The sequence below is a fragment of the Euphorbia lathyris genome, chromosome 4, assembly GCF_963576675.1.
Source record: "Euphorbia lathyris chromosome 4, ddEupLath1.1, whole genome shotgun sequence".
Taxonomy (NCBI): domain Eukaryota; kingdom Viridiplantae; phylum Streptophyta; class Magnoliopsida; order Malpighiales; family Euphorbiaceae; genus Euphorbia; species Euphorbia lathyris.
In genome coordinates this window covers 25,369,500-25,388,321 of record NC_088913.1, presented here as the reverse complement: position 1 = coordinate 25,388,321, position 18,822 = coordinate 25,369,500, and the positions used below count along the sequence as shown (strand labels likewise).

Below are 18,822 nucleotides of genomic sequence, written 5' to 3'. Positions count from 1 at the left end.
ACATAGGAATTAGGGTCATCAGTAAGGATTAATAGAACTTATCTCTGGTTTTATACTGTTAATGTAAATTGTAAAACAATGTTTGTTGAATAAAAATTGTATGGAACCAAGGAAAAAATCTGCAATAAATTGTAAACTTGTATGTTTAAATATCATTGAACATGAGAGTAGAAACTAAATATGCAAATTGTAGAAGAAACTGAGAAACAGTGCTTCTGCAAATGCCTGTTTTTGCTTTTCGGATCTACACTTCTTTACAATTGGAAGATCATCATTGCTTGAACGCATTTTGGATGGAAATTTAACTTTGTTTTAAAATGCCAAATTGTTTTAAGCAAGAAGCACTCTATAGGGCACTTATAAATCTAAAGGTTCTCACCGACCATATCTTCCTACTAAATCCTTAGGTTTCATTTCAAAAAAAAATCAATCGCTCAATGTATGCTGAAATTCAGTTCCATCTGGTAGAGATTGGTTAATCAGAAAAGAATTTAGAGAATAAATACAAAAAATTGCCCAGAAACTCCTCACTCCTAAATCCTAGTGCTAGATGCACAAATTCAAAACCTGAGAAAATAGATAGGAAATTAGCATATACTGACCTCAGAATCGAAAAGAGATGCCGAAGATGAGAGTTTTTGGGGATGGAAACAGAGCTCACGAGGGGAAAGAAGAAGATAGCTGGAGAAGGTGTTTGATCAAGACAAGTTTGATTGTATATTGGTGGTTTCAAGCCATCAATCTTGGCATGCGTGGCTCTTCGTATTTACCAGACATTTGCTGTTTTTTCACACCTTCACTGGGTATTCTATGGAGATAGGTACAGAGATAAAAGGTTGGGATGAGGATAATGATAAATGGTTGGGATAAGAATAAAAAAATATGATAGTGAGAATTATTATTCAATGTTTGGTACGTAGGATAGGGATAAGGATAAAATAAGTACATTTTACTATTTAAGGGATAAGATGGACTTTTCCATCCTATTAAAATCGGATGAGCTTATCCCACCTCCTTATACTACCCCTTTTGGGTATAGGATTTGAGGGATAAGAAACTTATCCATCGTCCGTCTCACTCTTCTAAACAAACACGGGATAATTTATCTCGTGTTTTTTATCCCTATCTCACCTCCTATATCCCTTCTAACAAACACCCCGTCAGAACTCAAACTAGGGGTAGGTATTTTTAGGAGTTTTTTTGATGCTACTAGTAGAGTTTTAGATGTTTAGTTGGGGCGAATCTCTATGTTTTTGGTAAAATAAACTCCCCTTAGATATTTAAATAACTTTTTTTAAATGGTGTAATTTTATGGATAAACTGTACTATGAGTATTAAACTTTAGGGTTAATTATAAAAAGTATCATGTGGTTTGACCGATTTGCAATTTGCGATGTGATATTTGTGGTATTTTTGTTTTTGCAAACACAACATCGGGATTGTCATTGTTAGCAAAATCAAGGAAACATAGTGATAAGAAGAATCACTGCCGTTTCCTTGATTTTTGCTAAGGATGACGACCTCGAGGTTGTGTTTGCAAAAAATATACCACATGTCTCACATCACAAATCGGCCAAACCACAAGGTACTTTTCTATAATTAACCTTAAAATTTACTCATTTTCAGGATATGGTCACTTAACATAAAAGTCATTTAATTTTACACTTTTTAATATTATAGTTGCTAAATTTAAATTAATGCATCAAACTCACTATTGACGACCTTAAAATACACATGTTTAAGAATTAGATTTGTTTAGAACCACACTTATCATAGAACCACATCTTTATTTTCTAAAATCACCATTTTTGTTGAGCTTTTTCTAAATAATCATTTTTTCTAACTAAACAACATCTAAATGACCTTAAAATAAAAAAATTGAAGAAGTAAAATTGCTTAAAATATTACAAATTCTTGAAATTTTCTATTTTGAAGTTACCAATAGTTATTTTAAGACGTTAATTAAAGTTTAGTGGTTATAGTGTTTTTTTTAAAAAAGATTGTGTTAATACTCAAAAGGACAACCGAATAACATTACATGGAAGAAGAAACTCGGTAAATTAACATAATTAGAACCAACTCGTTAACTTGTCTTCTAACAAAACAGACTGAGTAAAAGTCGTGTTTATTAAGAAGCAACCTACAATTCTCAATAATTTCGCCAAACTCCGAGTGATTTGTGTCACACTTTTCACATCCATCTCGAGTAGGACATGAGAGAAACCTTGAGTCGTTGGTTAATAGCTTCCAACAAAGCTAGAGCCTATATTTCCTTAACAAGCGAAATATGTACCTTGCAGCACATTCGTTCTGGCAGCAAGAAATCCACTATTATTTGATGAGAAATCCTTCTTAGTTGGTGGACAAAAAAAAAAAAAAAAAAAGAAGGAAACATAATTAGAAATATGCTAAGAAGATAAATTAAAATTAAAGGAAGGAGAGAAAAAGTTATAATAACAGTTATGGTTAGCATGTTTTTTTTAGGGAAAAATACAAAAATAAACATTGTGGTTACACTTGTTTTCGATCGGTATCCTCGTGGTTTAAAAATTTACTTAAACAAGTCATTGCTGTGTTTGTTCTATGCTCACCGCACCAACTTGATGCGATTGAATTCTGTAAGTCCAATTTGGAAATCTGCAATTGGATATAAACAAGGTCAAAGAAGGGTCCATTGACCGACTAACCCGTTATGATGCATAAGTCAGCTTGAGTTAAGACTTGAGGATGAACACAACAGTAAATCAAAGCTAAGATATAAGCTTAATGAAATGAATGAAGTAAGTGTACATTGAGTTGAACTTACTCTATTTATATTGTGATCGAGTTGTAGAAGATAGTTATGAGTTTAGGAGCGAGATACGTTACGTGTCACCAATTGATAGATGAACGTGCACCCGAATATCGAAGCTTGATATCCCTCAAGCCCACTAGGCCCGTGATTCACGAGATCGAGTGTGATTGCTATAGCTAGTGGATCCTTAATTGAGTATTTTGAAACTTTCCGAGTCAGGGTCTCCAATACGGAATGGTATTAACTAATTTTGTTATGATGACGCCATGTGTTTTTTTTTCTAGGATTGTTGGTTCCGGTTTCATAAATATCGCATGACGAGTTTATATTCGGCTCAAAATATTTTTGAGCAAACAAACGAGACCTAACATTATTAAATCATTATTTATCTAACCTTTTTTCAAAAATTATTTATCTAATCATGTTTTTTAATTTTTTTTTTGATTCAATCTAATCTTGTTTTCAAACACAACACTCGCACAGAAACCATTTGTGTGACGCAACAACCCTAATGTATCGACTGAATTACATACTGCTCTCACATTCTCCAGCTATCCCCGAAACCTCTGATCGTCTTCCTCTTTTTCCAATTTTGCTATTCATTCTCGATTTTTTGTCTCTGATTAACCAATCTCTAACCGGGCGTTTGGTATTCTATTGAAGTAGGGATAAAGATAAAGGTTGGGATAAGACAAGGATAAATGGTTGGGATAAAAATAAAAATATAATAGTAGAGAATTATTAGGTAGGTGGGATACGGATAGGGATAAAATAATACAGTTTACTATTTTAACCTTATTTGAAGGATAAGATGGACTTTTCCGTCCTATCAAAATCGCACGAGTTTATCCCATCTCCTTATACCACCCCTCCACCTCCTTATAGCACCCCCTACTGAGTATAAGATTTGATTATCCCTGCTGTGTCTCACTCTTCTATCTCACCTCCTATATCCCTCTAACAAACACCCTTAATAGATGGAAGTGAATTTCAGCATACATTGAGCGATTGAATTTTTTTTGAAATGAAACCTGAGGATTTAGTAGGAAGATAACTCGCTGGGAGCCACTCAGTGATTCAGCTTTGTGATTCTTTATATTTCTGTGCTCCATTTGAAGGTATGAAAGTTACGCCCACTCTTTTCTCTTTTCTGCTTCTTTCATGTGTAGTCTCTTAATTTTCTGTTTATCATCTGCAATTTTTTTACTTATTTAACAAATTACTTTTTGTCGTTTAGAACTGTTGTTTTACTTCAGGCCATTCAGAATGCATTCAAGAGATGAGCTTTCAATTGTAAGGAAGTGTAGATCCAAAACACAAAAACATCCATTGACAGAAGTTCATGATGATATCCTCTTTTTAATTCTTGAAAAGCTCAAATGGATAGATCGAATCCGCACAAGCAGAGTTTGCAAAAAATGGTTACAACAGATGGCTAAAATTCCTTATCAAGGTGAGTTTCCATTGTTGTTTAGACATAAAATTGTTGATAGAGCTGGTTGCCAAGTTAAATTAACAGACGAGTCTTCCAAGAGAAGTAATGTAATTGAATCTGGAGAACGCTTATATGGTGCTCTAGAGTTTGTGCTTCAAAATTTGGTTGGATCCTCATGAGGGTACATGAAAGGAAGGTGTTCAAGTTTTTCATTTATTGTCCTTTTAACTGCAAGTTGGTGAAACTGCCAACTGTTAGTAATGATGCTGTTGATATCACAACTTATCCTTCTGAACATTACACATTTTCCTCTAATCCTACACTGCCAGATTGTGTTTTCTTTGCCCTTTTTGCTTATTCCAAATCCCAAAGAATAGTGATTTGCACCTGCAGAATTGGGGACAAGGATTGGAAAATGTTTCAAATCAAATTGAGCATCCCATATGTTAGGTTTTCTGTTGAATGCATAAATGGGTTGTTATATGTAGTATTGTTTCGTGCCAATGCCCCCAATGTGTATAGCGAGCCTATCTTAAATAGCCATGTGGGTACCTTTGATGTTCAAACACAGGAATGGAAGTTGATAAAGAATGAAAAAGGGTTTATAAAGACTAATGGAAAGAAAGTGAAGCCTCCTCCCATATGGGAACAGGACCTATTTCCGGTTGTTTATAACAACAAAGAGCTTTATCTTGTTCGTGAGATAGAAGAACATGGTGTATGGGATGTTTTCAAGTATGATATGGAAGAGAAGCAATGGGTGGAGCAGCCAAGTTTGGGAAATCGGGTATTGTTTATTGCTTGTGATGGTTCATCCTATTTAGTTGATGCAGTTGGTAAATTAAGTAATGTAGCTAACTATGCATTCTTTGGTTGTCGTGGATCACGACCATACTATTATCCTTTTTCCTTTAGTAGCAGAAAAATCGAATGTCATAGTAAATTTTACGTTGACGACAGAAAATTTGAGGATAGTAAATGTTATGAAAGAGCTTGGATCATACCTACCATTTGATGATTTTTGTAACTGTGATTCATGTTGATGCAATTGAGGAAATATTTGAAAGCTTTATGAAGAAATAGGCATGGACATGTCTTGTGGAACTCAGTCTTGGCCAGATTTGAGGAATAAGGCATGGTCATGCCTTATGGAAGAGAATTTTCTATTTGTTCGTTTCAGTTTACTTAAACTTATCCTGTCTTTTAGTTATTTCTTTTGTTGCCCTGGTTATGAATAAGGTTTAAGCTCTTTTGCAAGGAGATTTTTGCTGTATTTTGAGATTAAATATGAAATAAGGAACTTAGACAATCTCTATAACAAATAACAGATTTTCATGTAAATGTCATGTCTTCTGTTGAAATATATTATCAATGTTGAGTCATAATAATGATCACCTTGGGTTTGCAGAGAGAGCTCTGCAAGATTGAAAAACAACTATTGTGAGTGAAATCTTTGTAGATTTAAATTGATAAACATTATACAAGAAACAAACAAAAATATATCAAAGAAATCAAAAGAGACTTTCTTTTATTTATTATTAAGTCTTCTTATAAGGCTAAGGCTACAAGCTAATTCAAGTAAACTAACAACTCTTCCAAGAGAGTTAACTAAACTAACAGATTATTACTGTTCCTTCCGCCAATCTCATACTTCAAATGAAAACAAAATGTCAGCATCCCTGCATTATTCTTCTTCTAGCAGTTGCAGCTCTTGTAATTCTCAAGCTTGACAATTTTCGGGCGGTTTTATCCACAAAAGAAAAGTAAATGTCAGCCCAAGATCTTCTAATTGTAATTATCAAATAAGGAACCAATAAACCTGCTGCATATCCCACTCCTATGCTCAAGTAAAACCATCTATCAATCAAGCTATCTCCATTTTTAGACTCAACATCCCAAGTACCACTTTTCCCTCTATCATTTACACATTTAACTGCCAGGGGGCCTCCACACAGTCCCGGGTTTCCGCTAAATGAGGATGCCTCAAAAGTCGTCATCTGATTTGTATAAGGGATTGGACCTGAAAGGTTATTGTCTGAGACATTCAAATATGCCAGAAATGTCATTGAAGATATGCTAGGAGGAATTGCACCTGACAAGCTGTTTTCTGATAGATCAAACGAGATTAGTTCGCGCAGTTCTGAAATTTTCTCAGGAATCTGGCCACTTATATGGTTTCTTGACAAGTTCAAAACCAACAAACCTTCCAATTTTGATATTTCTTCAGGAATTTCTCCATGCAGCACGTTTCCTGACAGGTCTATGGTAGTTACAAGGGAAAGAGTTTTGGTGTACACTTGAGGCTGGCCTGAGATGCACACTAGTAAATTTTCTTTGTAGTATTGAGTCATATAAGATCCGTAGAACAGATTGATGTTTACACTTTGCTTTTGAGACATAGCTTTCAGATTACCAAAGCTTGCTGGAATTTTGCTGTTGAACTCGTTTTTTGCCAGGTCCAGTACTTGAAGGGAGTTCAAATTTGAAAGTGCAGGAGGAATTTCTCCAAAGAAATTATTTGATCTCAAGCTAAGAATTCTGAGATGTGGGAAAGCTTCTCCAATCCAGGTTGGAAATCTACCTGTGAAGTTGTTGCTTCCAAGATCTATAGTTTCCAAACTAGACAAATTCTGAAGAATTGGTAGGATTTCTCCTGAAAATCTGTTGTTGCTTAGATGCAGAGTCTGCAGCAGATTTAGCTTACTGATAGATCCTGGAATCTCACCAGATAAGTTGTTCTTTTGAAAGTCTAGAACAGATATCAGAGAACAATTCCCAATGCTGGAAGGAATGCTTCCTGTCAGGTAATTGCTTGAAAAATCAATGACTTCAAGTGAGGTCATCTCTCCTATGGATGCTGGAACTTCAGCAGTCAACTGATTATTGGAAAAAGAAAGGAAGACCAACTCTGGCATGATTTTACCTATGTTTTCAGGGATAGGACCAGAAAATTTGTTACGAGAAAGATCAAACAGCTTGATACCGAACAATGGAAGAGGAATGGATCCATGAAAGAGGTTGGAACTCAAATCAACAAGTGCAAAAGAAGCTATATTTAATGGATTTGGAAGCTGACCCTGTAATTGATTTAGTGAAACATTCAACACAGATAGATTGCCTGACATGTCCCAGAACCAGTCAGGTATGGAACCTGAAATACTGGCATTTGGGAAATGTACATATTGGATCTCCTTTTGAGATCTAAGCCATTCAGGAAAAGAAGGACCAACATGGCAGGAACCCATTTCAAGATACATCAACTGGAATGGAGGAATCCAATTGGAGCTGACGTTCAAAAAGAACGAGTTTGCAGACAAAAGCAAGATTTGCAGTTTATGCAACTTGATGAAATGAGCTTCTGAAACAACACCTGTTAATTCATTGATTGAAACATCAAGGACAGACAACTGAGGGAGCTGTCCTAAACTAACAGGGAGAGTACCGTTTAGTTTATTTGCTTCAAGCCTGAGTTCTTCAAGATTGTTCAGATTTCCCAAAGAAGCAGGAATGGGACCTTGCAGAGAGTTCCACTGCAAATTGAGTTGGAGAAGATTTTTCAGATGCCCCAACCAATCTGGTATATGGCCTACCAATTGATTATCGCTCGCAATTAAGTACTGCAAACTCGGAAAGGGGCTTTTAGAAGGGCAGTTTTCCATTCCTTCAAGGAATTCAGGTAAACTCCCTGTCAGGTTATTAGCTGACAAGTCAAGATATTGCAAGTTACAAAGTCCTCCAATGGAGCCCGGAATCCCCCCTTTGACAGCATTGTGAAACAGATCCAGGTGAGTGAGAAGTGTCATATTTCCAATTGAAGCTGGAAGTCTTCCGTGTAACTTATTGATTGAAAAATCAAGAAACTCTATGCTTCTCCAACTTCCTTTAAATAATTGGTTACAACTTGCTGTGAGATTGTCATTATTACCAAGATTCAGTAACTGCAGATTCGGTAAATCACCGAAACCAAGTGGAATTCTTCCGTACAAGTCACATAAGGATAGATCTACTGATTTGAGGCTGCTAATGTTGACAAGCCAATTAGGAAACATGGAATTCAAACTGTTACTACTTAGGTCTAAAACAGCAAGTGAAGTGAAGTTAACAGAAGTGAGTGAAGATGCAATACTTGATAAACCACATGCAGACAAATGCAGCTCAATTAAATTTGGCAGCCTATTGAATGCATTAACCCATCCGGATCCTACCATTGACAGGTTTGATCCTGTCATCTCAATATGTTTTATTGAGATCAGACCCGCTATCCATTCGATGTTACGAGCACTTAAACCCGGGAAATTATTGGAAGAGACATCAAGGAACTGCAACCTGGACAGGTTTCCAAGACTTGGAGAGATCTCACCATCAAACCCAGCATTTGATAAGTTGAGATATTGTAAGTTCCACAAAAACGAAATGAAATCAGGTATTCTTCCATTAAATGTGTTGAAACTCAAATCAAGATATCTCAAAGATTTGAGCTTTATAAGTGAAGGTCTAATCTCTCCACTCAAGTTCCAAAGTCCATACCTGCCAGAATAATCATAATTTGATGGATAAGGATTATGAAGATCAACCTTGACAACAGCTCCAAAATTGTTATCACAATCTATGCCCCACCAGGTACAGCAGTCTCTTCCCTGCCATGAGGAGATTCGATTTTCGGAATCTGCAAGACCCTTTTTGAAGTCAAGAAGAGCTTCTCTATCAGATTCATTGCAGCCTTCCATTGTTGCATTTCCATGAAGAACAAACAGTCCTGTTACCAAACAGTTAATAAAAGGCAATATGATGGAAAACAATACAAATGTCTTCATGACATAAAAATCAATAGCTTTTTGAACTATAGTATAGATTAAAACCATATTTGTTTCACCACTATATAGAGTCCATTAGATAAACTGAAAGGAAATTTCAATATCAACTGAGTGATTAAATTAAAGTGGAAATTGGGGAAAACTGAAAAGTTGCAATAACAGATTGGTCCTTTACAGGGATGGAATTGACAGAAACAATAATTTAATTCAGGTGTATTCTGAGTCTTTATTGTTAGGTGAGATTTCTTTGTCATTGACTCCAATAAATACATATACAAGTCTATTTCCTAGGAAAATGAAAAGCAAAATCTGTGTCAGACATTACAAAATCTGTGTAAATTTTCCCTTGAAAGGCATAACTTAGACAAATGGTATTGTTGTTGACTTGATCAAAACTTAAGATTTGTTATTAATAAATTGAAAAATCATAAAGGTTTTTCGGTTTGAGACTTGTTAGGCACTTTTTAGGTAGATTCTATCCTAAGAATGGAGCCAGAGGAAGAGAGAGAATCGACCGACCTTTCGAACTCGCGGAAGAACCCAGAGAAGGGTTTTCCTCTCGGCTCAGCTATGAGCCACACCCCATTTTCTGCAAATTTTTTTTTTTTGAATTTGTGCTTCACAAAAAGACATAAACAACGTCTTTTTGTTTAGTGGTAGATAAAAAAAAAAGGATTAAAATGACAAAAATGCCCTTTCCATCTTTAAGAAATAAATAGGTTTCCTTCCCCATTTCCAGGGCCGGTTCTGACAATTTAGGGGCCCTAGGCAAAACAAGTAGTAAGAGCCCCTTTAATATAAAATTTATCAATTGATTTTGGATTAAGGTGCAAAAATACTCCTAACGTTTTGGATCAGGAGCAATTTTACTCCTAATATCTAAAATGATGCAATTTTACCCCCCAACATTGGAAGCCAAGAGTAATTTTACCCTTAACATTGATAAATTGGGTTAATTTGATAAATATTTCATCAAACTGTCTTCTCGATCATGAATTTTGTCATCTATACTTCACACATGCGTCATTTTATCAGTAACAAATCACAAACATATGTTGGGATGTAAAAATAATAATAATAATAAAAATATAATGTAAATTTTGTACGAATTGGACAAAAAAATTTAAAAAATTCACCGAATTTTTAAATATTAATCTTCAGTTCTATTATTAAAGTATAAAACATATGAAATCTTTTTTTAGAACGAATTGATATGCAATTGGTGCAAAATGAGAGATAAAAACATCTGTGTTTTATAATTGTGTCTGAAATTGACGTAAATTATCAATGTTAGGGGTAAATTTGCACAATTTTAAACGTTAGGGGTAAAATTGCTCATCACTCAAAACGTTATGAGTAATTTTGCACCTTAACCCATTGACTTTTATTCATATCATTGTATAAATTAATTTTTAATTTTCAAATTTAATCAAGGTAATAAAATGAATTTTTTTTTTTAATTTTTAAATTTAATCAAATTAAAAATAGTTATTCTAAAATGAGTTAATAAAATGAAACTTGTCTTCTTACTTTTAACTACCCATAACATTTATATATTTAAAATAATAAAAAAAATGAGAATTGAACCCACACCATCTTTAGTGGAAAGACAATGTATTACCATTATGCTAATTTGAATTTATGTATAATATTTAAAACCTATACAATTTATTTACAAAGTTAATTTTTTTGGGCTCCCTTCCGACCTTGGGCCCTAGACCGATGCACCCCGGGCCTATGCCCAGGGCTGGCCCTGCGCATTTCTCACTTATTCGAGAAAGAAAATGGGAGAAGGAAAGTCAACTAATGACACTACTGAAATGGTATTGTTGTTCACTTCATCACAACATAAGTACTATTTTGTATATATATATATATATATAAAAATGCATAATCTATATAATTTGGTTAAGGTTTTTTACATTTATTTCCAAACCGAAATACACTTGAAATGATAACCGATTCGGAACTGAATTTTAAAAAACCCGAAAAAAACATAATTCAACAACAAAAATAGTTAGTAGACGAGAACAGTTACAGAACTGAAACTTGGAAATTCCTCATTGAAACGTGGAACTTTCTTGCAGGAATCTCAACAACAATCAGACTCAAATTGTCAATTTCTTTCAATTTTCTATCCTTAGTTCTACGATCTTTCTTTTTCAATTCTTAGTTCTACAAATTCAATTCCTATATTTGTAATCATCCAATTTCAATCTCAAGTTCAAGCTTTCAAGCGTTTATTCTCAATTCGGTATCGTTTCTAATCATTCAATTTCAATCTCAAGTTCAAGCTTTCACGCGTTTATTCTCAATTCGGTATCGTTCATATTAATTAAGGCAATCTTTTTTACGGTTTTAATTTCGAACCCTTAAGCTTTTTCGTCCTTTAATCTTTTCACAATCTTTGATTAGAAGTCAGATTTCAGATTTCACACTTTTGTAATTTTTTCACAAGCTCACAATCCAATTCAAAAAAGGCGAAACAATTATACCCCAATTTGATATCAAAATCCTATATATTTGATATAGCACTAAACAAATCTATTAAACATGCAAAATAGATAAACGTTAGTTGCGGGAGATTAGGACCTGTTTATCGGATTATACTGCGACGTAGGACTCAATCATATAGAACTTGATCATATCCTTGAAATCTAGCACATCAGTATAGTAATTCGATCCGTGAACTTTGTCTATCCATTCTAACAGATTCATTTAATTATGTCGAAAATACCCTTTACTTGTAAATTTTACATGTTAAACATTTATATTCCTAAAAATGCCTACTGTATTTAAATTTACCAAAAACAAGAACAAAAGACTAAAACCCAAACTAAAATAGACTAAAGGCAAAAAAATTATGGCCGATGGGCCACAAGTGTGGCTGATCGGCTACATTCAACAGATTCCTGGAGTTTTGCTCTACGGTGTCTAGAAACAACAGCCAAATAATACAAAATTAAAAGCAATTTATCACGTTAAGGAAGGCTTTTAAACCCTTCATATTGTTACCTTCCGGGCTTTTATCCAACTTTGCTCGATGGTAGACTCAGGAACGCAATCGTATAGATACGAAACTGAAACCCAAGACAGAGACTAGAATTGACAGAATTGGTCCGGAACAGATTGAGATGAATCTAATTTCAAAATTGAGAACTTTTCACTTGCTTAACAATAATCATCAACTCTCAATTTCGTGTTTATGGCAGTTGGGCAACTACTGACTTGGCCGATTTGCCACAAGCTGTCAGTCACCACTAAAAATTCTCAATGTCTTACAAATAAGCACGGATTTCGATCTGCGATCTCATTTGACATGACGTGGGATCCACTTGCAATATGCTGAGTACATGCAAATATAATCTCATCATTAGAGTTGGAAAGGTCCGTACTCACAATGCCATTAGAGCAACTCTAATGGACATAGATTGGACCAATTTGTAATTTGCAAGAAGTAACTAACCACTAAAATTGAAATAGAGAGAGTCTCTACAAGTGGGAAGGTAGCGGGATTGGGCGACCTTTCAAGAAACAGTAACCTTTTCTTTTAAGGTGACTCCAAACAAAGGAGAAGTAAAACCATGGGGTTGTGGTAGAGTGGTAAAGACTCCTCCTCACTTAACCAAAGGTCCAGGATTGGATTCTCGTTTTTGGGAATGGAAAGAATTTCTGTGGCCAGCAGTCCCACACTTCACATTCCATTAGAAATGATTTTTGATTGGAGTTGTTTTGTGAGGAGAGTTATTAAAAATAGGTGAGGTGGAGTGGTTAGAGGGAGGAGGGTCTGCAACCCTCCAACCACTAGAGTTGCTCTTAGTTGCTACTTGCCTCTGGAACAAAGCATCATCATGGTGGCAACAACTGAAGTTGTCAAGGAATAGGCTTTGGAAAGAAAAGATCATGAATATATGGGTGCAGAATTTCTTCCGAACAATTTCCAATGGATCATGTGCGAGCGCTTTTCTAGTAGAAGTTGAGGCAAAGGTCTAAAACTGGTTTTTTTTTTTTATCATGCCATTGAATTTTAATTGCTGTCTCAGCCTCTCTTTTCTTGTATTTATACAAACATTTACCATTTGACCCTTTAATTATTGTCCAGGAAATTGCAGCTCCCTCCCTCCCTTCTATTCCTGCTCACATTTCTTGTGGTTACAACATTGCCACGTTGAGGGTATGGTTTACTTACAGAACCTCACATGTTTCGGACTTTGAGAGTTGTTTTTTTACATCTTTTAGAGTTACTAGCAGTTTAATTTCTTCCTTCATGTGTGCTTATAATTTATACAGACAAATTCATTATCTAATTTGTAAATCCCTTAATTATGTGGATACATTCCCTCTTTCTTCTTTCTTCCTTCATCTCTTTCTCTTCTTCTTCTGCGCAACAGCTTTTCTGCCATGATCAAGAGAGCTCATCCTTGTTACAGTTCAAGGATAGCATCGTTATTACAGACATGGATGGCTGTCTTCCTTCTACCTTAATTTCCTCCTGGAATCATGGAGGAAAGAGTAATGATTGTTGTTCATGGGATGGTGTTGAATGCGATCAGAATACAGGTCATCTGATTGGGCTTCATCTTTCAAGCAGTTGCCTTTATGGATCTATCAACTCTACCAACACCCTCTTTCGGCTTGTTCATCTTACAACTCTTAATCTTGCCTTCAATTATTTCAATTTTTCAGGGATTCCGACTCAGATCCGGAATTTTTCACGTTTGACATATTTAAACCTCTCATCTTCTAAATTTTCTGGCCAAATTCCATCAGAAATCTTGGAGCTTTCCGAGCTGGTCTTGCTTGATCTCTCAGGCAACCCATTGAAGCTGCAAAAGCCTAGTCTAAAAGATGTGGCAGAAAAGTTAACCAATTTGGTTAAACTTAATCTAAATGGTGTCAACATTTCATCCACTGTACCACAAAGCTTCACCAATTTATCTTCTTTGTCAACTCTTGGTCTAAGAGACTGCAATTTGCAGGGGGAATTTCCCACTGGAATCTTCCAATTGCCTAACCTTAGTTCTTTAGTCTTGCGGCATAACCCTGAGCTCACCGGATATTTACCAGAATTTCAGTTCTACCGCCCAATTGAACTACTGAGGCTTGAGAACACAAGCTTTTCTGGTCAGCTACCAAAATCAATCGGTAACCTTAAATTGCTCAATAATTTTGTTGTGAAGGGATGCAATTTTTCAGGGCCATTACCACCTTCGATTGGTAGCCTTGACAGGCTGAAATTCTTGGACCTTTCTCGTAACAATTTCTCAGGGATCATACCTTCTTCCATAGCCAATCTCCATAAACTCACTTATCTGTCACTTTCTTTCAATAATTTTAGTCCTGGGACATTGTATTGGGTTGGGAACTTAACGGAACTCAACTATCTGAGCTTGATGAAGACCAATTTATATGGGGAAATCCCACCTTGGTTAGGTAATTTTACCCAATTAACGTCGATTGAACTTGGTTCTAATTCACTTAATGGTTCCATTCCAGAGTCCCTTTTTGGGATTCCAAATCTTCAAGTTCTTGTGCTATTTTCCAACCACTTGAGTGGGTCGTTGAATTCTTATTTGTTTCTTAAAAAAACAAGCCTTTCTGTTCTCCAATTATCCGATAACAATTTGTCTTTGATTTATAAGTATGATCCCAGTCTCAATGTTACTGACCTTCCCAAATTTAAAATCTTAGGATTGAGTTCATGCAATTTAAGTGAGTTCCCATTTTTCTTGCGTGGACAGAATAAATTGGAGATTTTGGATCTCTCTCACAACAAAATTGCAGGATATGTACCTCGTTGGATATCAGACTTGGCTACTGATAATCTTAAGATTTTGAATTTGGATTCAAATTTCCTCACAGGTTTTGAGCAATCCTCCAATGTTCTTCCATGGACTAATTTGCTTGTCTTGAATCTCACAGCCAACAAGTTCCAAGGATCCCTTCCAATTCCCCTGCCTTCCATCTTCGTCTACATAGCATCAAACAACAATTTCAGTCGAGAAATCCCACAAGCATTTTGCAACTTGACTTCTATTTTGACTCTTGATTTGTCAAATAACAAGTTGAGTGGCACACTTCCACAATGCTTCGGATTCTTGGCTAATTTTGTTTCAGCTCTGGATTTACGAAACAACAACTTAACCGGCCAAATTCCTGATGAATTTGCGTGTGATTGTGCACTGAGAATGATGGATTTGAGTGGAAACGAACTAGATGGGACGATACCAAGGTCATTAGCCAGCTGTTCCAAGCTAGAGTCACTCAATCTCGGAGAAAATCAGATGACTGATTTCTTCCCTCATTGGTTAGGTGTTCTTCCAGAGCTAAAAGTACTGATTCTGAGATCTAATGGCTTATTTGGTGAAATGGGGAAACAAGAAACCGTCTTTCAGTTTCCAAAGTTGCAGATTCTTGATCTTTCTTACAACAAATTGACAGGGAAATTGCCATCAGAGTACTTCAACAATTGGATTGCCATGAAAAATGTCGATCATAGCAGTACCTTGAAGTATATGCAAGCTGATATAAGTTTCCAAGCGCTTGGCATTTCATGGGAGAACCATTTTAGCTACTCCATAACAATAACAAACAAAGGGACGCAGTTATCATATGAGAGAATCCAGGAGATATTTAGTGCAATTAACTTGTCAGGAAACATGTTTGAAGGAGCAATTTCGGAAGTGATTGGAAGCCTTACACAACTTCAATTGCTCAATCTTTCCAACAACATTCTGACAGGACATATTCCTTCGTCCTTGGGGAATTTGAAAAATCTCGAAGCTTTGGATCTTTCCCTAAACAAACTGTCAGGAGAAATCCCAATTCAACTTGAGCAGCTTACCTTTCTTTCGTCCTTTAATGTCTCGCACAATAACCTCACGGGACTAGTACCAAAGGGAAACCAATTCAACACTTTTAAAATGATTCATTTTCAGGAAATTCAGGGCTTTGTGGGAATCCTTTATCAAAAAGATGTGAATTTAGACCATTACAACCTCCAAACACGAATGAAGATCCTGATGATGAATTTGAATTTGGTTGGAAGGTTATGATTATGGGATATGCTTGCGGATTTGTGATAAGTGTAGTTATTGGGTGCAGAATAAACACTAAAAAGTATCAACAATGGCTTACCAAGGTTTTCGCACGGTGTCTCAAATGAGAATATGTGTCAAATATAGTTTATATATTTTAAATAATAATCTTTGGTTTTGAGTTATCTTAATATACACTTCATGTGCTTTTCCACCAAATTGTGCTAGCTAAATGAAAAATTTGGTTTTGGCATCCATGATATGAAACAAAATATTTTGGCTCAACGAAAAATAAGGACTGCAAACTTTTCAACTAATCTTTGTGGAATTGAAGCTAAAACGCAGAGCTTGATGTCTCTGGATTCTTGTTTTCTCCATTTTCATCTTCTTCACCCCTTATCAACACTTCAAAAACACTACAAGAAAGTATCACCGATGACATTTCACCATCTCATCGCCTAGAACACTGGCTTCAGCTTATGCCTCTTATGCCGAAGATGATTTGGTGATTCCTCTGAATTCACCAGGACAGGACAATTTATCTTGCCCTCTTAGTATTGATAAATCTGAATCAGACATGAAACTCGACAAACTTCTACGGGCAAGAACAAATAACTAATAACCAGATCAATGTGAACCAAACAGGGGCAGCAGTGAGGAGAAGAGCTTTTACGTTTGATTTTAGTGGATATGTGACCATTAAATTTGGTGTGCGACACAAATTCTATTAGGGAAAATTACAAAAATGGGTCAAATGGGAGATCCATTTACATATTTAACCAATTTACTCAACCTACTACATATCTAGACTGTTTTTGTATGGCTTTTCCATAATACCCTTAATATTTATGGAGCGGCTATCTCCCTCCCGTCTGACTTCGTAGATTCTAGAATATGCGAAGCCTGCGAAGCTAATGTTTAGTTTAGTTGATGATTTTAATTAGCATATGCGAAGTCTGGTTGTGTTTTTAACAAAATTCATTAAGTGGTATATAACAAAAAATGTCAAACAACAACGGATTCTAACATTAAAATCATAACATTATCAAAATTTACAACAAGATTGCCACAATAAACTCCTAACAAATCACTTCAAAGTGAACTTAACTAATCTGGACGGAAATTTCTCCCTCTACATGAAGTCTAGACTTTTTGGGATGAGAAATGGAAGTCCAAACCTTTTGGGATAGACGTGTCTCATGGTTCACACCAAGATTGACAGAATCTCTCCTAACCAATCATTTCAAAGTGAATGTGTCAATTTTGAGGGAAATTTCTCCCTATACAGGAAAGAAAGTCATCTCCTCTGCATCCGAGGACACCGCCTTCCAGAAAGGGATGTTATGTATTCAATCACCTTCAAAAAAACATTAATCGTGTTAGGCAGGAAAAAGGACGATTTGGCTTCCCGAAATGAGGCTTAGCAAAGCATGCGAGTGTAAATGTGTAGGGAAGATGATGATTTTACTTAGCGAATCGATGCTTTCGCGAAGTCTGCGAGGTCTGAAACGTGACGATCTACTTAGCGAATCGATGCTTTCTCGAAGTCTGCGAGTGAAATTATGAACTTTTCTACTCGTAGACTTCGCGAAATAATCGGTTCGCTAAGCAGATCGTCACGTTTGAGGCTCTTTCTCATCGCAGATCTTCGCAAAATCATCGACTATGTGAAGTGATTTCATGGGAAACGCAGAGAAAACAGTAGATACTTGCATTTTTGGCGCCTGTCACCCTTAAAAGCGATAATTCCAATATGATAAACTGGGAAAAACGATGGAAACAACGTATAATAACCATTTCTTTGATGGTAACATGAAGAAAGAAACCAAGTAACGAGCAGGAACAGGAAGATGAAGAACCATGGCTTCGTTTTCTAGCATTAGGGAGATGAAGAATCAAGAGATGAAGAGAGGAAGAAGAGAAATACATTGTGATTTGGAGAAATGGTGCAAATTTCGTGCAATTTAAAGGAAGATAGGAAGATCAAAAGTCTGGGAATCATTAATGGAGGAGCCAACCGTTTCGCGTAACCAAGGAGAAGGGATGAGAGACCGTTCGCGTAAGGGGGAAGTGGAAAGGTTATGGGTATTATAGGAAAGTCACACAAAAATAGTCTAGATATATAGTAGGTTGAGTAAATGGGTTAAATATCTAAATGGGCCTCCCATTTGACCCATTTTTATAATTTTCCCATTCTATTATGGTAACCGGCCATTGCACCTTAGCAATAGAAATATGATTTTTGTAGACTTTATTTATCTACACCAATCATTTCCCAATAAAATGACATAGTTTTTTTTTTTTGATTGCTCGAGTCAATTGCATCCGGTCCACCAAAGAAATTCTCCTATTTGTTATTATGCACAACTGAACGTAAATCTTGTTGCAAGATAGAAGTGTCACTTTCTTTCCATTAATCTTCAAAAAACCCCCTTTTCAATAAATTCATTATTATTCAAATTAAAATAGTTTTAATACATCATTTATCCCCTAAATTTGTTCAAAAAACTTGATTGACCCTCTGAATTTTCAAAGTGTTTCGATAACCCTCTCAACTTGCATAAAATGTTCATTTAGCCCATTGAACTTATACAAAATGTAATCAATTGATCACTCGGTTGCAAATAAGTTAAATGCGGAAAATATATTGGACGAGTCTTAGAAAAAGTAAAACGATAAAAATTGGAGTATGCAGTTCTAATATTAGAGAATACAAGTTTTATAGTTGAGCAAGTAATAACT

General features: G+C 35.6%; 1 protein-coding gene and 1 pseudogene across 2 annotated transcripts; one reads left to right on the top strand and one right to left on the bottom strand.

Moving 5' to 3' along the window:
* Window positions 1–5,777: 5,777 nt before the first annotated feature.
* On the bottom strand, window positions 5,778–9,655 carry LOC136225805 (receptor-like protein EIX2). Of its 2 annotated transcripts, XM_066013921.1 has the most exons (2): window positions 9,563–9,655; window positions 5,778–8,985 (listed from the first exon to the last, which is right to left on the bottom strand). In XM_066013921.1, the coding sequence occupies exon 2, from the start codon at window positions 8,954–8,956 to the stop codon at window positions 5,900–5,902; it is 3,057 nt and encodes a 1,018-aa protein (XP_065869993.1). In that variant the 5' UTR covers window positions 8,957–8,985; window positions 9,563–9,655; the 3' UTR covers window positions 5,778–5,899. The 2 variants fall into 2 exon arrangements, with proteins under 2 accessions (XP_065869993.1, XP_065869992.1); XM_066013920.1 differs by lacking the exon at window positions 9,563–9,655 and having other exon boundaries at window positions 5,778–9,214.
* A 3,643-nt stretch (window positions 9,656–13,298) lies between these two features.
* On the top strand, window positions 13,299–16,303 carry LOC136225782 (receptor-like protein 7; annotated as a pseudogene).
* Window positions 16,304–18,822: the final 2,519 nt, after the last annotated feature.

Coding starts and splice junctions, on each gene's coding strand:
- LOC136225805 (XM_066013920.1), bottom strand. CDS start 9,091: ATGGTTTTAATCTATACTATAGTTCAAAAAGCTATTGATTTTTATGTC.